Source organism: Helianthus annuus, chromosome 5, assembly GCF_002127325.2.
Source record: "Helianthus annuus cultivar XRQ/B chromosome 5, HanXRQr2.0-SUNRISE, whole genome shotgun sequence".
Taxonomy (NCBI): Eukaryota; Viridiplantae; Streptophyta; class Magnoliopsida; order Asterales; family Asteraceae; genus Helianthus; species Helianthus annuus.
In genome coordinates this window covers 171,975,402-171,993,235 of record NC_035437.2, presented here as the reverse complement: position 1 = coordinate 171,993,235, position 17,834 = coordinate 171,975,402, and the positions used below count along the sequence as shown (strand labels likewise).

The window sequence follows — 17,834 nt, the reverse complement described above, 5'->3', positions numbered from 1 at the left end:
CGCAAAGTTACCCCTTCAAACCCGAAAGGTCAGGTTAATAATTACGAAAGATTTCGTTATTAATTACCAGGATTTCGTCATGATTACAAAAGATTTAAAAAACCTGAAAATCAAACCTCTCGCGACCCGCGTTATGTTTTGGGTTAAGTGGAGGCGGGCCGCGAGCCACCTCTTATTCGCGTCTGATTTTTAAACATCAGGCGGCCCGCGTTAAAATGTGCCTAAACCTCCAGGCGGGCCGCGTGGGACGCCCAGATGCAGAAACTTTGGATTTACATGCCTTTTGAGCTTGTGAACGACCAAACATCCAATAAATGAGGCATGGGCGCCCCCTACTCGACCCATAGCACCTTGGGACACCTGCCCATCATCCATGATCAGTGGTAGACCAATGTGTAATGATCTTAAGGTAAATTGAACACTATAAATAGGCATGTTTGGCTCATAACCAACACACACCTCAAACACTCAACTACTGATCATTCTAAGAGCTCTCAAGTTTTCTTCTTTATTCTTAAGTCTTGCCTTCAGCTTCTGTAAGTTACCTAACCATTGTGGTCTTGTTTTTCAATAGATTTAGCTCATAAACCAAACCGTCGTAACTAACGGTTGTCATAGCGATAAATCACAAATGGTCCAGTGAATTGTCGGATCAAAAGTAGTTATGAGTTGGTATTTATGTGGGTAATAAACCCCTAAAAGGGTTCCCTCTGATCACCATTCTAACTAGTTCAAATGTCGAGTCAAACGAATGCTTAAAAAGTCAACAGAAAGCTATTTTAGCGATTCTTGTATAAATTGTAATGCAGATGATATGAAACCTGTTTTGACACTTATAAAACATGATATTAAGTATATAAACTTGTCCAAGCTCGTTTGAATCGACCATTTTCTATATTGAACCGGTTCGGAGCCGAATGTCGCAAAAGTTTGACTTTTGCTTTGACTTCAGTTCTGACCCGTTTTAGTGAGGTATAGATATGCCTTAGGACTCTCTTAGGACCAGGTTACATGATGGTATAACCCTCTGTGACCGGTTCATTGTTTGTCTGAGTCTTTTACGCATTTCCGTTAATCGCCTAAAAGTTGACCGTAACGGCCTTTGTAAAATAAAACGAGTATTTCGGATGCGTGAACGGACCATAACCTTGCTTACTAAATTATAAGCATGTTCTTAAAGTTTCACGTCAATCCGAGGTCTAGAATGAGAGTTATGCTAAATAGCGCGTTTATAAGAAACTTTTGTAATAAACGGCGCAATTAGCATAACGCCTATCTAAACCAAGATTTCGTCACCAAAACTTTTACCCACTGTTATAAAATAATATTTTTGGAATTTTAAAGATTTTTAATAATTTTTACCTCGCTCATAACCTGCGGTTATGGCTACGGTTCGGTAAATACCGAATATGCCCTTTTCGGCCAAAACTTGAGTTCTACAAGGTCTTTTGACCCGATTCCAGTTGCTACTGATTTTAAATAATAAATAAAGTATTTTAAACTTTATAAACTGTTTGGGAAACTTAGATTTCCTGTAGAACTCGAAAAGCTCTTTAAAAGTCTTTAAAATGACCGAAAAACCCCTACGGGGCGTAATATTAACTTAAACTCGTTACGGGCATCACGGAAGGTATCCTACTGATACCACAACCTCTTTAAGGCATATTGACTTAGGAAATAAACGTAGGACTCTCATGGTTAACCGTTTCGCCTAATGCGCGCACGGTTCGGCTTATGAAACTAGTTTTCGTAAATTAGCCGATATGGGTCAAATTATATCATTGTGACCCCAAAATCTAGAGTGTGAACCTTGAACCCATATAAAACAAGTCTCTGAACTTGTTGGGTCGGAACCACACTCCTTTCTCGGTTTTCGCCTTTTCACGCGATTAAACCGTATTTATATTTCGGAACCAACCGGTCTAGGCTACGGCCAATATAAAGACCTGTTAGGATTCTAATAGGTTAATTAAAACCTTCGTTCCAGAATAAGGAGCCCCAGTAAAAGCTATCTGTGACGTAATCCATTAAGGAATATACTTGCAAAGGTAAATACTTTAACTTATTTTCCCTTATACGGGCTTGGGATACGGTATATTAATACCGCTTGATTGAGCATCATATCTTCCATCGCTTAGGTGGTTAATTGAATAATGTGATCGGCTCATTTAAACAGTCTTGTTCCTTAAAAGCCTTTGGGGGGTTAATGACCGTTGTCCCGGATATCCTTGGCATCATTTTACGAAATGGCCATGACCTCGACATCCCGGTGTAGGCGTACACCCGGTATATTATGTCGACATTATTATTATTAAAAGACGTAGCTGTTGGTTTTTACACTACGGTTTTACGCAATGTAGTGTGTCTATTAATCTTTAACCCGGACAGGATCCGGGCTACTGAACGCATAAAAGGACATGTAATTCGTTCACAAGATTTTAATAATTTTCCCAAGTTATAAAGGAGTTTGTGCCTCGTGCATTCAAATCAATTTTAATAAACATTTTCAAATGTGTCAGTTGAACGTATTTACCAGTGTAAACTGACGTATTTTCCCCAAAAGATTAAGTGCAGGTACTACACGAAATTGGCTGGTAATAGCTTCCTAGCATCACGAATAGTCTCGCAAACTTGATGCTGTATCTGACTGAACAATACTTTATTTTATTTATGATCCCCTGTGGATACAATTCGACTTCTGTAATACACTTGATATTACATTCAAAAGGTTGAATTATATTTATATTTATGCTTCCGCTGTGCATTCATATAATTGTGTGGTTTGACTATATTGTTGCCAACTACGTCACGGTAATCCCCCACCGGGCCCACCGGTGAGACACGTGGAAATCAGGGTGTGACAATGGGGGTTTCCCTCTTAACCGGGCTCCGGCGTGAGAATAAGCGACTGCTTTGGGGAAGATAATTAAGTATTAAGAGTGAGAGTAGAGAGAATGGAATGTTTAACCTGTGAACTGAGTTCTCTATTTATAGCCGGAGAGGTGTAAGAGGATATGGGCTGATGGGCCTTGGGCCGGAAGGCGACAACATAGTGGATATGCTCTTTGTCTCACTGGTGTCGACCGTTAGTGGCTTCTAGAAGTTTTCCAACGCTGGCGCGCCTTGAATGGAGCCACGTGTCACTGTTGTCGGCCTTGCTGTCCTTCTGCCATCAGCAGACAAGTGGAGATTGTGGGACAGACGTCTCTGTCCTCTGATTGGTGCCACATAGGCGTCCTTATGTACTTTTCGTCCTTTGCACCTCAGACGATCGTGGCGCACGATTGAACAGAGCCTGCAGGATGTTCATTGGCTCCTTTTTCCTGCCACTTGTACCTTTTGTACCTTCCTACTCTGGTCTCGCGCCGCAACCTTTTATGTGATTGATGCTGGGCATGAAATCAGGTTGCGCGGTTTTACAGGTAGTGAAGGCTCTTATCAGATTGCTAAGTGTCGAAATTGCAGTTCTCTTCTGGATTAGGCCTCGCGCCTCTTCATGGGAAGTGGTGGTACTCGCGCGAGGTTGCCAGTAAGAGAATTGCTGAATAAGGAGTATGGCCTCACGCGCGGCCTTGAAGAAGGTTTGCGCGGCTTTTTTTTGGGCCATACCCCTTCACTGACCAATTCAGATTAGAGGTCTTAACCATTCAGACTTTGTATAAATTTTAACCATTCAGAGGCAAATGTCTGAACCATTCAGACATCTGGTCTTGAAACAAACAGTCTAAACCATTAAGTGCTGAACCAGTAAGAGGTTTGAAGCATTAAAAGCCTAATTAAGAGGCAAACAAACAACCCCTTATTTGGGCTTAATTTGGATATCAAGAATTAGCATGGTCCAAAGTAAGTCGATTGGGCTTCTACTAAATTTAATTGGGCTTAATTTGGATATCAAGAATTAGCATGGCCCAAAGTGGAAAGAGGTATGGGGGGATCGGAGTAGGGCCGTTCAAATCGCTCGACGCTTGTTTGGAAATTGCTCGGAAAATGCTCGTTTGATTTCACGCTCGGTTGTAAACGAGGCGCTCTGCTCGGTTCGGTTTGTAAACGAGCCAAGCATGAGCAAAGGTCGCTCGGCTCGGTTCGGCTCGAATTATTATTTTAATTAGTATATATATATACACACACACACACACACATATACATATACACATACATCTATAAACATGTATATACACATATATATAAACACAAATATAAATTATACATATATATACACACATACACCTATATATATACACACACTTACACATACATATATACTTAAATATAAATTAAATTTATAGTTTTATATGTACCAATCTATTAGATTTTGATCAACTATATACAAATTTACAACTATATCTATACGTACTAGCCCAACCACGCCAATAAAAATTTAAAATCAAAACTAAAAGTTAAACCCTAAACCAATAAACAACAGTCTGTTCATCGCCTCAATGTTTCATGTCATTACCCTAAGTCGATCGTCTCCTGCTCCCAACGTTATTGTTCGTACAATATGATCATCGCCTCATCAGCCACGCCATTGTTATTCATAAGAAAAATATTATGCCAAGAAATGTGCATGTTTTAAAGACATAAAAACTTGAGACCCAACATTGTCACTATCTATCTCAGCAAATTTAAATTGGGTGACACGGTTGTCCAAATAGCTCAAACTTCGCTCGACGCTCGCTCGGAATTTTTATTGCTCGAAAAATGCTCGCTTGATTTGATGCTCGGTTTTAAATGAGCCGCTCCGCTCGGTTCGGTTTGTAAACGAGCCAAGCACGAGCAAAGGTCCGCTCGGTTCGGCTCGGCTCGTGAACAGCCCTAGATCGGAGCCTTATAGATTAGAGCCTATAGGTGCCGGAAAAAAAAAACCCGAAACCAGAAAAAACCGAGCCAGGTATAAATATAATCAGGTCTTTTTTACCCGGAACCGTACCGGACTCTACCCACCGGTTACGTATAGGTTTTGGATTTATAATATGCAAAAAACCATATCCAAAACTGGACCTGATTTGTACCTGATTTTTTAATACTCGGAAACGGTTTGTACCCGTACCCATTTTTTTAATGCCCGGAACTATCTACGTTTTTATTTATGTTTTTTCTATGTATTTATGTTTTAAAATGTTAGGTGTAGGCGTTTGTAATATTTCAAGTTTCTAATATGTATGTGTTTTTATTCTACTTGTTTGAATGTTACATAACGATTTTTATGGTTTTTTTTGTTATTGGATTTTATCACCCCTATCTATTGGTTATTAGCCGTTGTTACCCGCAACTATCACTTTGACGTCTGCCACCCCCAACTTAACACTTGGTTTGTTCTGTCACTACGTCGTTAACTGATCACTAACTTTTGAGCTTGTTACTATACTTTGGGGGTGTCCAAAGATCCCTAAAACCTTCATAAGATCCCTATGACACCCCAAAAAGTATAAAAACAACATCAAAAGTTAGTGATCAGTTAACAACGTGGTGACAGAACACACTAAGTGTTAAGTTCGGGGTGATGGACGTTAAAGTGACAGTTGAGGGTGTCAGTGGTCAATAGCCCATAGTTAAGGGTGAGTAAATCCAATAACCTTTTTTTCACAAAAGAAATGTAGTAAAAAACTTAAGAAAACAGCAGCCCACACCGGGTTTTTTTCAATACCCACAAACATGGTTCTTTTTATACCCAGTTCCTTTACCTAGTTATTGAATAACTAGCTCCATACCTGAGCCGGAAACAAGTACACTAGTTATGATTTTTCAGGCTAGCTGCTGGAACCAGTTCTTCAATACCCGGTCTAAGTGGTACCTGACTATACCTTGAACCGGTTCCATACCTGAAACCTGGGTATTGAGAGCCGATAACGTGACAAACCAAACTGATTCTAACTGAATAATATCGGTACCACCATACCAACATCAATATTATTGGAATCAATATTTAATTTATGGTTTTCGACCGAGATAAAATACGTGTCGATATCATTTTGGGTATATCACGCCTTATTTTTTTAGGTTTTCTCTTTCTGCTGCTATAAACAAATGCCGGTAATGTAACAAACCAAGCAAAAACTGACCGAATTCCTGCCACACTACGTGATGAAAGATTGAAATCCCACTAGCTGTTTTTACATGATTGTGAATGAAGTTTTTCGTCAAATATAAAACCAAACTTTGGTGGTGGTTCATACGTACAAAACCAAACTTTCTACCAATAATGAACAAAAATAAGAAAAGGAGGGTGTTTATGAAACTTTCATCTATTAAACAATAATGACAGGAGACTAGATGAGTAGACGACGATCGTTAGTTCTATCCTGAAACTGAGCGAGTTTTATCTCACCGTGCTGTCGTGCATTCAGATGAGTGTTCACGGGCTTTGGCCCGATTTAAAGACAGTGTATGATGAATTTCGCCAGAAGCATATTTGAAGGATTCGTTTTCCGTTCAAACAAAAAATACATATACAAAACCTTTAACCACATCATAAGTCCGGATCTCTCTATTCCTCTCGTTCTTCCGTCTACCAACACAATCATCATCACCCAAAAGGTAAACCCTAACTTCAAAATCTCTCACTTTTCAACCTGTTCTTCAATCCAATCACCGTTAATTCGATATCTCATCCAGGTTTCATTAATCCATCTCTCAATTTCAAGTTACAATTAGCCAATTAGGTATTTTATTAGATTATCTGTTTTAGGGTTTCAATACAACCTATACAGTGATCGATTTTGTTCGGGATTTGAATAATAATTGAATCTGCAGGTGAGTTGTAAGGAAATATGACGACTGCTGCTAGACCTACATGGGCACCGGCTAAAGGCGGTAACGAACAAGGTGGAACACGTATTTTTGGGCCTTCGCAGAAGTATTCTTCCAGGGATATTGCTTCTCACACAACCCTCAAGCCCAGGTTAGGTTACTTTTTTATGTATTACTTAGTTAAATTTTGGTATTATGTTGTTGTATTATAGTTATAGCATGTGAATATGGGTACGGTAAACTTTAAAGGTAGATTTAAGTTGATATTACGGAATCGAGATTGATCGTAGAGCATACATTCAATAACCTAGGTTTAATAGACTGCTATGAAGGATGTTTAGACTTTAGAGTCATGAATTGTACTTGTTCTAGTTGCAACATATGAGATACTACTTGTCGGTGGCTTATGCGGTGTTATTGGCTTTTTTTTTTTTTTTTTTTTCTAAGTTGTGTTCAAAACAAAGATTGTAAAAGAAGTTTTTTTTTTCTGGAAAAATTTATAGTAAAGTTAGAACTGATGAATGTCAAGACAGGGTCGGAAACCCTAGGGGAGAAAGAATTGAAGAGAGTGAAAGAACTCTCGTCCATGGTTTATCGATCTAAGTTTACTGTGATTTACATGAATGTGTGCCGTGATCAACCACATGAAAAAGTTTGTATTTGTAAGTAAGGTTAAGGACATGGTTCAGGATAGGAGTTCGTGGAGACTTAGGATTAAGGTTAAGGACTTGTAGGTGAGGGTATAGACGTGTCCTAGCTTTGCCTTGGGGGGGGGGGTAGATTTCTTTTACACTTTAGGTAGACCAACATATGATGATTTTCTTGTATCTATGCATATATGTTGCTTGCTGATGATTTATCTGACTACTGCTACGCTATTTACTTATCTATCTTTCGTCTATCTGCCTGTTGGTTGTTTTGGAGCCGGGGGTCTCTCAGGAAGCAGCCTCTCTATTCTTAGGATAGAGGGAAGGTTTGCCTACATCCCACCTCCCCCAGACCCTACCAATAGTTCTGCTATTTGTGAGATTTACTGGGTATGGTTGTTGTAAGTAAGGAATCCTACTTGGTAGAGTAAAATTCTATAAGGTTGTTGACAGACGAACAAACAAACGTGCCGTGTATGATTCCTCTATATTATGAGATAGAGAGGCTGCTCTCAATGAGACCCACGGCTTAAAAACCTCTTTTGTACGGTATAAAAAGGTCACCCATAATCTTTGATCTTTATTCTCATCTAAAGAGTTAATTATTAACACTTACATACTATGATGGTGTGATTTTTGTTTAGTTAAATGCTGTGTTTACGCTGTTGCCATATTTGTTTATTTTATGATTTGGTATTGGTTGCTACAGAAAGGAGGGTCAAGATACACAGGAAGAACTAGAAAGGAGAGACCTTAAAGAGGAGTTAGAGGAGCGCGAGCGGAGGCATTTCTCATCTAAAGACAAGGGTTATAACGGTAATTAAACTTATATTTGATCTTTCTTTGTAATTTTGATGTGGCGTGTGCAAACAGCTGACCTTTTTTTAACTGATTGTTCATGGTATAATTGCAGAGGACAGAGATCGTAGGAAGGGTGGTTATCATCTACTAGAAGGTTGATATTACACATAATAACTGGACATTATATCTTTACTGATTGTATATAGTTTATCGATGTATAGTCATGTGTGCTAAATTTAAATCTAAAGAGTAAACTATTTTTGATATAGGGTCAAAGAGAGAAGTCGAGGATCGAATCTTTCCGCGCAGTGCAGATGCTGATGATGCTGACGAGGATGATAAAAGTGATGATGACAGGTATCTACTTTTTTTTTTTTTTTAATACAGTTTGGGTTATTTTTATCATTAAAATGCATGACATAACACTAGTGTGTTAGTTGATTAACTAGAGGTGGAAAAGTGGGTAGGTTGAGTAACACGTTGAAACAGGCAGTTTTTTGGTACAAGCTGTGTTTAAACAAGCGCGCTTAAAGCGAGCTTTAAGCGTGAAGCGCTGGAAACATCGCTTTTTTTGGTCTGAAGCGTTACATTACGTGAAGCGCTGTGAAGCGAGCTTTAAGTGCGAAGCGATGATGGTTTGAAGCGACGCTTCAGCCCAATCAGGTCACATTTGGGCCATTTTTTAAGCCTAACAGTCTTTAAATAGGGTTAAATGAGGCCTGTTTCTTTACGCTAAGTGTGTTTCGACTTTAATTTATGTTTTAACTATGTTTTTTATGTGTTAAGTGTGTTTTTTAATCATGTTTTTGTGTTTGTTATTGATTAACAAGTAGAATAGGTCATATTGATGTGTACAATATATATATATATTTTTTTTTAATTTTGAGCGCTTCGTATACGTGAAGCTCTCGCTTCGCGCTTGAAGCTTCGCTTAAAGCTTTTGGAACCAAAACGCTTCGGAGCGCTTCGCGCTTTTTTAAACCAAGGGTACAAGTTAAGAGGGGGTAGAACCGAGGGTTGAGACACGTTTTGTTCACAGTTTATAACTTTGTGTTGAACATGCTTATAAAAATTATATTGTTCTAGGAGATTGAAAATACAGTTTAGACAATTTTTGACCCGTTTAAGCTGTCTTTTTAGCTGAACGTTGTTTTACTTTACCCTTGTGGCACATAAGGGACAAAATATACGAATCAGCAACACATTTTAGTTAATGTTGCATAACTGTCACGGTCACCCCTAGAATTGATCATTTTTTAACATCCAATTATCTGATTTGTTATTGGTCGTCTGTTCAGTCTCCTTATAATCTGTTTATAGTAATTTTATTCACAGTTCGATTTATCCATGCTATCTTCATGTATAAAATTTGTTTGTACATTATATTGGTTTGACATGTGATGTGGTTTAGGAGTAATGCTGTAATTTTTAATATATTTAAGAAAATCTGACTGAATCTTTGAGTTAATTTAAGTATTTAACGACCCTGATATTCTAATATTTCTGACTTTTTTTGTGGTTAGTGATGAAGATGACGACGATGAGGATGACGAAGAAGCACTTATGGCAGAGCTTGAATTAATAAGGAAGGAAAGAGCCGAGGAGAAACGCCGCCAAGTGAGTTTTCTTTAAATTTTTTTTTTTAACTTTGGATGGGTTGTTTTTTTTTGTTTGTGTCGAATTTGGAAAAAAAAAATTAGCTAAAGCCTAAAAGGGGAACATGTCAAGTCGGTATAACAGGTCAAACAGGTTGAAACTTCAAAATTCTTCAAGACCTATTCTTAATGCAGGCATCTTTCTAAATTTTTTTCATGAGTTAATTGCCATTTTAGTCCCTGTGGTTTGGGTCATTTTGCCAGTTTAGTCCAAAGGTTTCATTTTTAACATCTGGATCCAAAAAGGTTTCATCGTTGCCATTTTGGTCCAACTGACTTAACTCCATCCATATCTGTTAAAGCTGCCAAGGGCATTTTTGTAAGATATGGATGGAGTTAAGTCAGTTGGACCAAAATGAAATGACAAAAATGCCCTTGGCAGCTTTAGCAGATATGGATGGAGTTAAGTCAGTTGGACCAAAATGGCAACGATGAAACCTTTTTGGATCCAGATGTTAAAAATGAAACCTTTGGACTAAACTGGCAAAATGGCCCAAACCACAAGGACTAAAATGGCAATTTACTCTTTTTTTCATAGATTTGGATTATTGTTCTGATGCTATTTTTTTATAAGTCATAATTAACATTAATTATGGGTTTCGATTAACATGGCATTTAGGGCCATGGTAACGATCGATGTAAATATGTTGGTCAAAAAAGCAACCATCACTAACATCTAAAAAGTGGTGATTTATCAGCTACTTGTTAAACGTCAACGACTAATCACCTAAAATGGCATGTAAGTCAGTTGTTAACCATAACTCTTAAGGGCTGTGTCCATTAAAATCTTACATTAGTTACAAAACAAACGGACAAAATGTCAGAAAGTGTTTGTGGGTCAACTTGGCCTGGTTGTTTTGGGCTTAACATTGTTATGTATCTTAGTTGAGGGCTGCCTGGGTTGGAATAATAAAAAGGCCATTTTTACAGGAACGTCAAGAGCGAGAAGAGGAGCTTAAACTTAAAGAGGCGGAGACAATACGAGGAAACCCGTTGCTTAATAACGCAACATCCTTTAATGTAAAACGAAGGTTAGTTGCCATATCTATCTATGTTCACTTGTACAGGTAGCTATTTCAACCCGTTTACTTGTGCATGGGTAATTTTGGGTTATTTGTTATCTCTTATGGGTCAAATAAGTAAATAAAAAGAATTGATATAAAGTGAAAGGGCTGAAATAGTGAAAGCCGCCAAAAAATGTATTATAACTGCCCAGATAACCCATTTACATTATATTACTATTTTTATTCAAAAAACATTTTTTTTTTCATATACACTGTTCTAAAAGTTTAAAAGTTTATATTTTTTATTTCTAGAATTCATGATATCATATTTTCCAATTTCGAAATTACCACAATACAACACCAAAGATACCTAACTTACCCTTCATTCCATATGTTATATCAAATAAACTCGGCTACTTATCACAATGCATTGTCTTATAAAAGATGATTCATGGTGATATGTATATCTACTTGTTTATTTAACTAAACAAAGAGTTAAATGCCATTTTAGTCCCTGTGGTTTGGGCCATTTTGCCAGTTTAGTCCAAATGTTTCATTTTTCGCATGTGGGTCCAAAAAGGTTTCACCGTTGCCATTTTAGTCCACTGGGTTAACTTCATGCATTTTTTCTGTTAACGAGAAGGGCAATTCGGTCATTTATATGGCCGAATTGGGTCCAAAAAGGTTTCACCATTGCCATTTTAGTCCACTGGGTTAACTTCATCCATTTTTTGTTAACGAGAAGGGCAATTCGGTCGTTTTATATGTAATTCTGTTAAATAGAAGGGCAATTCGACCATATAAAATGACCGAATTGCCCTTCTAGTTAACAGAAAAAACTCATGAAGTTAACCCAGTGGACTAAAATGGCAATGGTGAAACCTTTTTGGACCCACATGCGTAAAATGAAACCTTTGGACTAAACTGGCAAAATGGTCCAAACCACAGGGACTAAAATGGCATTTCACTCCTAAACAAACTTTTATAACTTACCACTTTACAAGTAACTGAGTTATTATATTTATTATGGAGTGGGTAAGTTACTGTTTTGAAGGGTAAATAAAATATATGAATATGATATCAATGAAATTTTATAAATTTTAAAATGTCATGAACTTACAAAAACACTAGAAAGGTTTTGGACAAGTGTTTTGGGTCAACCGGGCCCATCACATGTACCAAAATGTTACCCGTTCTACCAATTGTGTCACCCTTTATTGATGTGTAACCTTTCTGCTGCTTGACGCCCGATCAAATATCACAGGTGGGATGATGACGTGGTTTTCAAGAACCAGGCTCGTGGGGAAACCAAGGCTCCAAAGCGTTTTATCAACGACACCATTCGCAGTGACTTTCATCGCAAGTTTCTTCAGAAATACATGAAGTAAATCGAGTTTTTTTTGGGTATTATTGGAAACAGAATGTACAAGAATTTCTGGTTCCATAACATATGGATCTGGTTCGTTGTATCAGTTTCTGACTATGGTTGGATCATGTTTGACTGTATCGAATTTGACCCTCTTTCTGTAATGGTTCTACTTGAACAGTTATAATGTACATTTGTTTTTCAAGTTCCCTGCCTTCATATAATTGGGCATAGTGTGTTGAAGAAATCAACTCATTTAGGGTTATAACTATTCAGTCAAAAACGCGTTTAGTCGAGACGCGGTTGTTGCATGAAGTAGATGCAGTGCGAAAGAGTTGGGTTTCCTTTTCGATTCCCACACGGTTTTTTTTTTCAGATTTATTGGGTTTCCTTCTGAATTGATGTATAGGTTTTATTGCCTAGTGGAGATGAATCGGGTTGTTCTGCTCGTGGCACGATGGTAGTCCAGTGGTCCGTCAATGATCCAAATTTTCTGTTCAAAAAAGAATTGCGTAATTTCTTAAAAGTCTGAGTAAACAGTTGAAACCAATGTTTTCATAACTGGAACGGACGTCGAACCGGTCTCCTTACTGGTCCACTGGTCAAGTCAGTTGGACCAAATATAGGACCCGGATAATGTCGTAAATATTATAAAAATAAATAAGTTAAAATTGAAAATTATTAATAAAAAACCGGTCCAACCCCTAAAAAATCCGCGGCTCAACCGGCCGGTTCGACTCAAAAGCGGTCCAATAGGGTGAACCGGACCGGTCATACCTCTGGTTCCCAGTCTGACCAGTCAGTCTATAAGGTATAACTTTTCAAAAGTAGGAACTAAATATGAAAGGGTAACAGTCAAAACAGAACTAGACCTTGTTTGATCTGTTTGACTTTGACCCGGATCAATTTGACTTGGTCAATGCATTTACGCTACATCGACACATAACACATAACACCAAACACCCAAGCGCACAACAAATTTTTACAAACTTGTAATTACATAGTAATTTACACACAACCAAGAAATATCAACATACTACAGTTGCTAATGAAATCATACAATTTTTACCCTGACAAAATCACTCTACTTAACACCATTCCTCTAAAGGGTAGGGTCTCATGACTCATGAACCCAAACAAGCTGCATTTACTAATAATATACAAATACAAACAATCCTCCCACCTGGAGGGCATTTTAGTCTTTTTCTGCTTTATCCTGTTCATCCAAAACAAACTCTACATACAGATTCTTTAGAGCTATAACAACTGTCGTTATTAGCGGCCCCATTATCGCTCCCTGCGTCACCATATTCAACAGTTAGAACTCGCAAAACATGCAATAAATAGGTTAGGATTCAGTCTACGCGGGTCAATACAGATAACATAACACTGTTTGATAAATGGGTCAAGTGTCAGGACAGGGTTGACCTGGTCAACCCATTTTCAACCGGCCAACCTGTTATAAGTTCAGATTTAAAAAGTTAAAAGACTACAAGTTCAACTCGGCATCGCATTTACAACAGCTGCCCTAACTGTTTGACCCGTTCATATACGGGTCGGGTTTGGGTTGCGCTATATGAAGCCCCCCAACCTGAACCGATTGCCACCACCACCATTCAGTTGCACTGTAACCCTATTTCAACGCTTTTTGTCCATGTCTTTTTTGGATTTCATAGATACTTAATACACTAGATATTAACTATAAGAGTTAATTACTGTTTTCTTCCATGTGGTTTGTCAAAAATCACTATTTCAGTCCATTAGTTTAAAAATTGCGATTTCAGTCCTTGTGGTTTCACTTTCGTAACCATTTCAGTCCACCTCGTTAGGGGTGTTCAGGATTCGTTTCGAATTCGAAAAATTCGAAATTCGTTTAAATTTGATTCGATTATCAAGAATTCGTTTCGATTATAAGAATTCGAATTCGAATTCGATTCAATTCGAGTCAAGTAAATCGAATACGAATCGAATACGAATTTATAATTCAAATTCGTTTCGATTCGAAATTCGAATAAAAATTATACATTTATATTTATTATTTTTATATATAATAAATATATAACTTTTATTAAGCTACACTATAAATTCTTTTCTAAATTTTTTCCAAATATTAAAATTACCCATTACATGACCATAAGTAAAACCTAATTAACAAATCTATCAATAGATTTCTAAACATAAAAATATTAACTTATAATGTGGAGCGATTATTCCCGGCTTCTTGTTTTGAATTTTAGACTTGTGGTACTTTATTTGAAACTTTTTAATGTGATATCGTGTTTTGTGGCTGCTTTAAAATTTATGTTTCATTTTTATAGTTTTTTACATGTTTTAAAGAATCTGAATTAAATCGAATTTATTCGAATTTGATTCGAATTCGAAATTTTAATCGAATACGAATCGAATACGAATTGGGTTTTTTATTCGAATACGAATTCGATTCGAATTCGATAGGTTTTAATCGAATTCGAATCGAATACGAATTCAAGGAAAAATAAAAATTATTCGAACAATTCGATTCGAATAATTCGAAAATTCGATATTCGATTCGATGAACACCCCTACACCTCGTAACCATTTCAGTCCCTGTACTTAACAGAATAATGGATTGAAATGGTTACGAAAGTGAAACCACAGGGACTGAAATCGCAATTTTTAAACTAATGGGCTGAAATAGTGATTTTTGACAAACCACAGGGACGAAAACAGTAATTAACTCTAACTATAATTAAAATTTCAAAAGTGCATAGATTTTTTGTAAAAAAAAAGATTTTAGAAATTGTGAACACAAGAATATATTGTTATATTTTGCCATTTGGGGTAACTTGTAAACAAGTCGGCGCGTTTCATTTTTATTAACCCAAATTTGACTTAACCGACTACCATTTCTACAGGATCCGATCAGGGGTCGGTGACCATTATGACCCATTTAAAGTTAAACGGGTCAAATACAAAATCATCATCATCATACTCAGTAAATCCCACCAATAGCAAGGTAAGGTATGGTCTGAGGAGGAGGGTAAGATGTAGACAGCCTTACCTCTACCCCCGTAGGAATAGAGAGGCTGCTTCGACCCCCGGCTAGATAGTAGTTTTGCATCAAGCCTTGGACATAAGGCACATAACTGATAACACTCAGCAATTGGGACAAAGGCCAAAACGGATCCGTTTTGACATGTTAGCATGTTACACAACCTACCGCGATATGCTCATTTTGGCACCTTAAGTATCTCAAGAAGTAAACAAATAAGGAACAAAGGGGTATATTAGTAAATTTACCTCGACTGCAGACGGGAACAAAGCGACCCCACCAATAATACTAAGCCCAGTGAGATAAGCACTATTGCCCGGTATGTCTTCTTGAATTTCAGTCGTACCATATTCAATAAGAACAAAATGAATAATCGATAAGCAAACCGCAACAACATATTGACCTTCAAGCACCAATTCCACTGCAACGGGAATCGTTGAAATAAAATACGGAATTATCGGGAAAAACGGGCTGATAATCGCAAGACCAGTAGACATATACAAAAAATGAATATCAAACAACCTAAACAATAGCCAAGTAAGACACCCTTGAAAGAACGCAATCTCAACCGTCGCTAAAAGAACACCCGAAATAGCTTTATCAAGAACATCAACGCAGCGGGCCCGGGCCGATCGTGAAATCGGGAGCATACACATAACTTGTTCGGTAACACCACCCGAACCCGACGTTATAAGCGAGTACAAAACCCATATGAAAACCATCGTTTGTGAAACAAAGTTTAAAACACCAGCAGCCCCCGATACGATCGACCCGATAATCACAAAAACGAGCTTACTACTACCACCGATAATCGACGTACTACTAACAAACACATTTTGCAGCACGTTTTTCCCTTGAAAAGCGATAGCTTTTGCTTTTTGAGTGATATCTTCTCTACTAATCACAACTTCTTTAAACAAACCACTAATCTCGGGATAAATCTCGGCCCATTCCCGGTTAACGACCCGTCTTCTCAAATTTAGAATCTTTTCAGCATACGGGTTTGGTAAAGTCAACGCGGTCAAATGGGCCGAAGTGTTGGTAAACCGCGGCGAAACTATATTCTTAATCTCTTCAACGAACTCCGTCATGTTATACTGCATCGCCAAACTATCGATCTGTTCATACACGGTCTCGTAAAACTGCGTCGTGTATCGATCCAACATACCCGACACATCGTTCTCATCCATCCATTGTTTCAAACCGATCTTCTCCGCGTAATTACTCTCCTCAACGTGAGACTTAACCGTAAAAACCACATCTTTCCCCTCCATCCCAACCTTATACGAAAAAAACAAAACCATACTCATCATCCCAACAATCATCCCGACGATCAACCCGATCGCAACAATCGTCTCGAGCCGCTTCAACACCGGCTTAGTAAAAAACCCGGAATACGGGCTTCGCTTAAAACTCTTTCGCCTAAACGACGTAACGTAAATCATAGTACTATCCACAGTTTTAGAAGTAAACATAAACCCTAACACCAACAAACAAACAGCCCCAAACCCACCAAACTGCTCATAAACCATGACAAACACCCAAAACGACAACAACCATCTTAACAAAACCGAAAATTTCGACCGTTTTCGCTTCATAACCTCCTGTTTCTTCCTTTTCCAAACAATCTTGAAAAAAATCTCCCTGATTTCAACAAGGGCACCTATAAAAACCCTGAACATATATACAGGTATAGCTAGTATAGTTTCAGTAAGCCCTAATTCTAGAGGCTCAGACCAGAACGACACAAGGGTTTGCTGGATACCTCGTAAAGGGATCGAACATAGTACGGCCCAAAGAATTGGTCGGAGGTATTGTTCGAGAAGTTTATAAACGCCGAAAAAGATGAAAAATGTGAAAGCAAAACCGGCGTGAGCCATAGCTATGTATAGAGCCAGACGCACCTGAGGGTCGCCGGAGATTGAAGCTTCGGCGGCTGGCGGTGGTGGTGGTGGTGCCGGAGATGGTGGGTTAGGGGTGGGGGTGGGTTTGTGGGTTGAAGCAGATCGGAACATTTCTTGCCACGGTGGCGAGTGGGTGTTTGGATCTGTGTATGTTACGACTTCCATATTTGAAGTTAACTACTATTGATAGATAACCCAGTTGGTTTTGGTCACGTAAATCAATAGACTTGAAAAAAAAGGTTAATTGGGATGATTAGATAATGTGGAAATGAATGGATACAACTGGCTGCTGCAGCTTTTGTGTAATTAAAATGAGTGAAAAAAGCTGGAATTGGTAATGAATAATGATTTGTGAGTGAGTGAATGAATGATTGGGTTTTAGACGTGGGGACAAGCATGTAATAAACATGGTAATTAACGTGTGTTTGTGTGTGAGAGATCGGTCTTGTTGTTGGTCCACCGTGTTTTTTTTTCATGGTTATCGACTTATTGTTGGTGTCGGCAAGATTTTATCTTGATCTGCTCGGATTCGAATTTCGAAGATCTTGATCTCGGGCAAAGGAGATAAAGTTTTTCTTGTTTAAAATGCGATAATGTTTGAATGTTTTTTTTTTTTTAAATGTTTCAATGATATCGTGTGTTATTTGTAGTGGTGGATTAAGGAATTTTTTTTCAT

At 38.0% G+C, this 17,834-nt stretch overlaps 2 protein-coding genes across 4 annotated transcripts; one reads left to right on the top strand and one right to left on the bottom strand.

The window, feature by feature from the left end:
- The first annotated feature begins 6,393 nt into the window (after nt 1–6,393).
- LOC110942162 (protein CWC15 homolog) lies at nt 6,394–12,428 on the top strand. 3 transcript variants are annotated; one of them, XM_022183899.2, is made up of 9 exons: nt 6,427–6,537; nt 6,616–6,662; nt 6,754–6,901; nt 8,107–8,213; nt 8,311–8,352; nt 8,468–8,555; nt 9,722–9,815; nt 10,784–10,884; nt 12,122–12,428. In XM_022183899.2, the coding sequence occupies exons 3-9, from the start codon at nt 6,771–6,773 to the stop codon at nt 12,243–12,245; spliced, it is 687 nt and encodes a 228-aa protein (XP_022039591.1). In that variant the 5' UTR covers nt 6,427–6,537; nt 6,616–6,662; nt 6,754–6,770; the 3' UTR covers nt 12,246–12,428. The 3 variants fall into 3 exon arrangements, with proteins under 3 accessions (XP_022039592.1, XP_022039591.1, XP_035846307.1); XM_022183900.2 differs by lacking the exon at nt 6,616–6,662 and having other exon boundaries at nt 6,394–6,537; XM_035990414.1 differs by lacking the exon at nt 6,616–6,662 and having other exon boundaries at nt 6,485–6,615.
- A 745-nt stretch (nt 12,429–13,173) lies between these two features.
- Nucleotides 13,174–17,469, bottom strand: LOC110942163. Its single transcript, XM_022183902.2, has 2 exons — nt 15,503–17,469; nt 13,174–13,520 (listed from the first exon to the last, which is right to left on the bottom strand). The coding sequence occupies exons 1-2, from the start codon at nt 17,321–17,323 to the stop codon at nt 13,419–13,421; spliced, it is 1,923 nt and encodes a 640-aa protein (XP_022039594.1). The 5' UTR covers nt 17,324–17,469; the 3' UTR covers nt 13,174–13,418.
- Between the last annotated feature and the right edge of the window lie 365 nt (nt 17,470–17,834).

Bases quoted from the DNA above. Each gene is read 5' to 3' on its own strand.
- LOC110942163 (XM_022183902.2), bottom strand. From the start codon at position 17,323: ATGGAAGTCGTAACATACACAGATCCAAACACCCACTCGCCACCGTGG. The intron at 13,521-15,502 runs GTAAATTTACTA...ATGGTGACGCAG, and splicing joins TGTTCCCGTCTGCAGTCGAG to GGAGCGATAATGGGGCCGCT.
- LOC110942162 (XM_022183900.2), top strand. From the start codon at position 6,771: ATGACGACTGCTGCTAGACCTACATGGGCACCGGCTAAAGGCGGTAAC. The intron at 6,902-8,106 runs GTTAGGTTACTT...TGGTTGCTACAG, and splicing joins CACACAACCCTCAAGCCCAG to AAAGGAGGGTCAAGATACAC. The intron at 10,885-12,121 runs GTTAGTTGCCAT...CAAATATCACAG, and splicing joins TCCTTTAATGTAAAACGAAG to GTGGGATGATGACGTGGTTT.